This window comes from Ipomoea nil, unplaced genomic scaffold (genome assembly GCF_001879475.1).
Source record: "Ipomoea nil cultivar Tokyo-kokei standard unplaced genomic scaffold, Asagao_1.1 scaffold0869, whole genome shotgun sequence".
In the NCBI taxonomy this organism is placed as follows: Eukaryota; Viridiplantae; Streptophyta; class Magnoliopsida; order Solanales; family Convolvulaceae; genus Ipomoea; species Ipomoea nil.
In genome coordinates this window covers 205,198-212,050 of record NW_017617297.1, presented here as the reverse complement: position 1 = coordinate 212,050, position 6,853 = coordinate 205,198, and the positions used below count along the sequence as shown (strand labels likewise).

The 6,853-nt window shown below is 34.0% G+C and overlaps 1 protein-coding gene across 1 annotated transcript; it reads left to right on the top strand.

Annotated features, from left to right (window-relative positions):
* The first annotated feature begins 2,824 nt into the window (after positions 1-2,824).
* On the top strand, positions 2,825-5,940 carry LOC109178778 (probable receptor-like protein kinase At5g15080). Its single transcript, XM_019328335.1, has 6 exons — positions 2,825-3,228; positions 3,932-4,248; positions 4,350-4,485; positions 4,570-4,703; positions 4,772-4,895; positions 5,340-5,940. The coding sequence occupies exons 1-6, from the start codon at positions 3,090-3,092 to the stop codon at positions 5,804-5,806; spliced, it is 1,317 nt and encodes a 438-aa protein (XP_019183880.1). The 5' UTR covers positions 2,825-3,089; the 3' UTR covers positions 5,807-5,940.
* Positions 5,941-6,853: the final 913 nt, after the last annotated feature.

The window sequence follows — 6,853 nt, the reverse complement described above, 5'->3', positions numbered from 1 at the left end:
TCTATGATTTTTGGATAGATACATTAGTATCTAAATGCGTCCTAGTCAATTGATTATCATCCTTGCTGAATTTTCTAACGATTTTATCAATATAATGAGATTTGCTTAACACAAAACTATTTTATCTTCTAATAATTTTAATCTCAAAAATTAAATTAGCCAAACTCATGTCCTTTCATGTCAAATCTCGAATCAAGACAACCAATCTACGCCCAAGGAAATTAATATGAGGAATCAGCTAGATTGAACAGCTGGCAACCTCTTTCTTTAAATAGAATTGAAACCCAACTCTCTAATAAGTTTCTATCATCCTTACAAAAAAAAAAAAAAAAAAAAAAAAATTCTATCACAAATTAAACCATTAAATAAAAAAAGAGTGTAAATGTCATTAGTCTACATAGATATCAAAAATAATTTGGAAGAGCTTTAAAAAGAATTTTGAAACTATTTGACTATTTCTTTTTAACAGTTGACTCAAATATCATTTTGAAATTAAACACTTAACACAAAACTCACTTGGACAAATCTATAAGAACATTTTGGATAAAAGATGAAAAACAAATTTTGCTCACCAAAGGGTATATAGAAGATATGTTTAGAAATATTGAGCTCACAAATACGAAATATAAATATTATGTATCTGCATTAACATATTATGTGCCTTCAATTTATTTACAAACACATAATCTGTTAACTGTAGACACATAATATGTTAACTGCAAACACATAAATTTTGGATTAAAATCTACAATGCTAGGTACCATGGTATAACAATTGAACACTTAATATTGCCTTTAAAAAAAAAAAAAATCCTTTCTCCAATGAAATCATGACATATGCCCACTGTTGCAAAAATCGCGCCTAGACGCTCTAAGCGCTCTAAGCGGTCTCAGGCGCCTAGAGGACGCCTAACGATTTTTTCAACATTGCATATGCCTTCAATCCTTCATGAAAATACATTGAGGGAGCCTTTTGTTCAACCATAGAAATCATAATAGGAATTAGAATTGAACTAATACTTAGTAGTTGGAATGAATTTTACTTTAGTAAAAGTAGTTTGTTCATTTGGTATACAAATTGAAATCAAAATTTGAATTTGAAACAAAAAAAAAAAATGTAAACACAAAAGTTAATTTTTGCATTATGGATTTCAACAAACAAGAACGGCGATGGTTTTTTTTTTTTTTTTTTTTTTCTTGTGATTTTTCCTTATTTTTTTAAATTTCAAAATGCAAACATGAACCTTACCTTTAAAATGAAATTTAATTATTTAAGGGGAATATAAAAATGCCATTTTAGTACATTAAAACTAGACAAATAAACATAAGAATCATATTTAAATACGACTTTCATGTTTAAAAATGGTAAACTAAACACCCCTAGCATTTTCCTTTAAAAATTAATGAAAAAGGATTGCCATGCATGCATTCCTATCCCAAAATAAGACAAGATTTACTCAAGTTGAATTGTGTCAAAACTCAAAATCTCCAGCATCATGCAATTTTTGGGGAAACAACAAAAAACAAAATCCTTTCAAAAAAAACAAAAAACAAAATAATACTATGCGACAATATAATATAATGTTGCATTGTTATCTCTATTATCTATAATTCTAATATTGAATATATGAGTTAATTTCATTTTTGGTCCTATATTTATATATGACAATCTACTTTAAGTTCCCTTTTATTAGAATACTTACTTTTGGTCTAGTATTATTGTGACATTACTATTTTTGTCCTTTATCAACAAAACAGTTTAAATGTCATTAAATAGAATGACATTCTAGTCTTCAGTTATGAATGTTTTTTTTTTTAAATAAAAATAAAAAATATAGTGGTTCAACCTACTTTGTATAAAAAAAAAAGATTAAAATGTCTTTGTATTTCAACAATTTTGTTGATGAAGGACTAAAAATGATCATGTCACAATAATACTAGACTCAAATAAGGATGTTCTAATAAAAATGATTAAAAATAAATTATCACCTATAAATTTATGAGCAAAGATAAATTAACTCATGAATATATTTTAAGTCGATTTTGTTAATGTATACACATTAAAACAAACGCTCCCTCAGCTCTGTCCTATCAACTTCTTTCTGGTATCTTTGTGTCATATCAACTTTATGGAATACGAACAATAATATAAATACAGGAAAATTACATTTTTGTTCTTTAATTGTTCTCCATTTAAAAATTGATATAATTCCTCAATTTTTAAATGATTAGATGTTGTCCCTCTAAATTTACTCAAATTGATTTTTTTTTTATTTTTTATTTTTTTTTTGGCAATGAGCGAGGAAACTATAACGTGTACATTGAATAAATCTTGTTCCTTTATAATATGCCAGGTTCAATAAAGAGAGTGTTGGCAAATATAAAAATCATAATCTTTTAATATAATCGATAATAATGTTTTATCCATTTAGGCACCCCTTTTGTGCCTCAGATCAAATTGTGAATTTGATTTCTTAATTCCATGCATTTTTGTTTTTATTACAATAGTTAGGCAAAGGGATTAAATTAATCTATCTACTATCTACTATACTAATAAGAGCCAATAAAGTTAGACCTATAATAAGAATTAAAAAATGTTCGTCCAATTATTTGATTGAAAGATATTTATATTTAGAAGAAGTGAATTTAAAGGTGTGAGAAATCAAGTTCACAAATATTTTTGCAGAGTGTGATATGACTGACATCCTAAGAATTATTGGCGATTTCAATATGGTTTATACATTATTATAATTTGGTTCTAAATATATAGCTTGAAATCCAACAAGTAAAACATATTTGAAAGCAAATGAGTTGTTAGTGTGGGACTATTTTTTTCTCAAAAAGAGGGAGGGAATGAGGAAAAGAGTTTGGCATTGGGCGTCCCCCACAGAAAAGGTGGTAGTGCCAAAAAAGTTGTTTTTGTACAAACTGCTATTATGGTGGTGATGATGATGATGATGATGCCTACAACACAATTTTACAACCCATTCCCTTTCTCTCTTTCCCTCTCTCCATCCCCCTTAGCTTTATATTATCTTCTCCCTCTCTTCTTCTTCTCCTTCTTCTCCTTCTTCTAATCTATCAACCCAAATGAGAGAGCAAGAGGCCATGGAGAGCAAGTGTGGCTGCTGGGCTGTTCTTCGGCGCAGTGTTAGAGGTGCCTGCAGATCCTCTGATTCCAAGAACTCTCCCAACTCTATACCCAGAACTAGTCTTGTCTATGATGCTGGTAAATTTTTGTAATTTTTAGTTTTATTTAGTGTAGTAATGTTCAAGAATCTTTTGGGTTTGTCTCAATTTGTGTTCATATTCAGGAATTTTCTGCTTAGTTTTAACGCTTAACAGGTGGGAGTGAGTGAATTGAATGATTTCATATTTTCATTCCTATTGGTATAAATGTAGAGTTTCTCTCACTTGCCTTTTATAGATTTGTTGCCTTTTTCTAGCTTCTATGCCTCTCAGTCTCCATTTCTTTTTTAACTTGTTTTTTGTCACCATATATTGAAAGATGCATAAGGAAAGCTAATAGCTATAGTTTTTGGCAAACTGTGGTTACTTGTTTTGAACTTTCGACATTAGAACAAGTTGAACAAGAAGATCCTAGTGCTAATTAACTCTTGGCAAATGATGTAGTGATAATTGAAGTCTGATATCAAATTAAAGTATGTGCTCATCTCAATTAAAAGTTTAAGCTGATAGTTGGATTGCACATTAATGGCTATATGCTCAACAGTGATGACTGCTGGTTGATTTCCATGAACATACCAAGATTTTCTTTACATTTTTATTTTATTTTTACAAATTTTACAGTTATGATTCCTTCAAATTGTAATTTCATTTTCACTAAAAGAGGGTAGAAATTAAAGGATGAAAGTGTGTGGAATACTGGAATTTCGAGTTGTTTACTAGGATGATTAATTGTGATACTGCAGCAACCGAGACACGATATCTTAATGCCAGCAACAGGGAGATGAGTGCACCAGATGAAGCCCGAGACTCTTCTGATAATCAGGCACCCGAGGCGAAAAACAAAGTGCCCCGCAAATTACTTGAGTTCAGCTTTCAAGAACTTAAATCTGCAACGGGGAACTTCAGGCCGGATAGTATTCTTGGCGAGGGTGGATTTGGGTATGTCTTCAAAGGGTGGATAGAGGAGAACGGGACTGCTCCAGCGAAACCGGGCTCGGGAGTTACTGTGGCAGTCAAGAGTTTGAAGCCCGATGGCCTTCAAGGCCATAGAGAATGGGTGGTTAGTAGACTATATGACTCGTGGTTAGTAGTTGTAAGAATGTTGAGAGGAATAAGTAAGATGGTTAGTATACGTCGGGTAATGTAATGATTTTAGTGCAGGCAGAAGTGCACTTCCTTGGACAGCTTCACCATCCCAATCTCGTGAAGCTAATTGGATATTGCAGCGAGGATGATCAAAGGCTGCTCGTGTATGAGTTTATGACCCGTGGAAGCCTCGAAAATCATCTTTTCAGAAGTGAGTTTTACCGAATGTTCTTGCTTTATTGTCAGTGGCTTAATTATTAGTTTTCGTTTATGCAATTTGTTTGAACTATTGAAGGGACCATACCTCTCCCCTGGTCGAGCAGGATCAAAATTGCCCTCGGTGCAGCCAAAGGTCTAGCTTTTCTCCATGCAGGCACTGAACCCGTCATTTATAGAGATTTCAAGACATCAAACATTTTGCTTGATTCGGTAAGTGCTAAATGAATCATATATGGCGTTAACATTGTAGTTTCGTATGACAGAATTTATATCTGCAGGAATATAACGCCAAGCTCTCCGATTTTGGCTTGGCAAAAGCCGGTCCTCAAGGAGACAAAACACACGTTTCAACGAGAGTTGTTGGCACATATGGCTATGCTGCTCCAGAATACGTGATGACAGGTAAGGGAACCAAACTGTATTGCTTCTCTGAATCTGTTCTAGAACGTAACCCTGTTTGGTAAATGGCTGTTAGCTGATTGGGTTGGAAGGTATGACTAGTTGATAACATTAGCTGATTGTAGAAAGGTGTTTGGTAAATTAGCTGTTAGCTGATAGCTGTTTGGTATAATTTCTTTTCTCAAAAAGCTAATTGAAAAAGTTGCTTTAAGCAGCTTTTTGAATTTTAACATTTTGGAGTTACAAAAAGCTGATTAACCAAACAGTTATAACCAAGTCAAACAGCTAATAGTGATCAAATGAACCAAAATTGGCTGATAAGCTAGCTATTTTACCAAACAGGGCCAATAGATGAACTGATTTTTAGCATTTTAGCTTCGATTTTGAATGTTCTGAGAACAATATATAGTAAGTTGAGAACAATATGTTGTGCAAATTTGTGTTTAGGACACTTGACTGCAAAGAGCGATGTTTATAGCTTCGGGGTTGTGCTATTGGAAATTTTAACGGGCAGGAGGTCGATGGACAAGAAGCGGCCGAGTGGAGAACAGAACCTCGTTACATGGGCGAGGCCATATTTAGCTGACAAACGAAAGGTGTACCAAGTAGTAGACCCCCGGCTCGAGCTCAACTACTCGGTTAAAGGGGTGCAGAAGGTGTCACAGATAGCTCACGTATGTCTAAGCCGGGACTCCAAATCACGCCCTTCAATGGAAGAAGTCGTGAAGGCCCTCACCCCGCTTCAGGATTTCAACGACCTGGCTATTCTGTCCAACAACGCCCGCATAATTCAGTCGGGAAGGCGCAAGAAGAAGCCCGAAGGGATGCATTCGCAGCAGATGAACTATAATAAGCAATGCAGGAGCATAAGGGAATCTCCCCTCCACTCTGCAGGTAGGCATCCTTGTAAGTAATGTATGTATGTTCTCCATAGGGGTGAGATGAAGCCTCAAAGCTCTACTTTGAGGGAAACATTATTGTCATTTGAAAACCTTAAAATTCTATTCTAATTACTGATGTGGAATGCTTAGCTTTCTGTGTTTCTGTCCGGTAATTGGAACTGTAGTTTTGGATTGTAAGTACACTTTTTGATCCATATTTTGAGTTTTTTGTGTCCATTGTTTGGAAAAGGGTTAAATAGGCCCGGAATGTTACTCAAGAAGTCAATTAATCACTTAAACTTTCAAAGGTTGTAATTAAACTCTTAAACATGTTATTTTAGAGCATTGGGACCCAAAAATCGGTTGGTGACTTATAATTACAGATCACTAGGTTCCGGCAAACCTCTGACGGGATTTTGATATTATTCCGGCAAAAAACACTAGTGAAACTGTGGCCAGTGTCATTTGGTTGCCTTCTCCAGCGAAGGAGAAGGCAGACCAAACCATTTGGAACAACTTCCTTGAAATCAAAGCTAAGCATATATGTACAAGAAAGCATAACGGCTTGTGCACAGAGTGTAAAGACAGGGGTGAAAATTGAGGATTAAACCTCATTCAGCGCCTTTTTGCATGGATTCTACGAGTTTAAGATTAGTTTAGCATAAACTGTGAAACCATATATTAAAAAAAAAAAACGCTTAGAATTAAAGCAACCCCCATCAACAAAATCCTCAAATGATGTCTGACAACAATTCAACTCTAAATTAGTTAGGAATCGAAAAATCAATCTATGAGATATCGTAATAACTTAACTTTGAATTAGTTAGAAAGCAGTCTATTGATTATCGGGGTTATGGTAAAAAAAGTGGAAAAGGAAGAGCAAAATTTAAGGATATGATGATGTTGTGGCATATATGTCTGGGGCAAAATTAAAGGGCCGACAACGTCATAGAAATTGAGCAACTATATGATGTGAAAAGCATATAATGTTGTTGATGGTGTGATGCTAAATTAACGATCAGTCTGTGGAGACAATGCATTAGTATCGCAAATATAATATTCGATCTGCTAAAGATTCTA

Coding starts and splice junctions, on each gene's coding strand:
- LOC109178778 (XM_019328335.1), top strand. CDS start 3,090: ATGAGAGAGCAAGAGGCCATGGAGAGCAAGTGTGGCTGCTGGGCTGTT. Junction 4,249..4,349: donor AAGGCCATAGAGAATGGGTG/GTTAGTAGACTA, acceptor ATTTTAGTGCAG/GCAGAAGTGCACTTCCTTGG. Junction 4,704..4,771: donor CAAACATTTTGCTTGATTCG/GTAAGTGCTAAA, acceptor TTATATCTGCAG/GAATATAACGCCAAGCTCTC.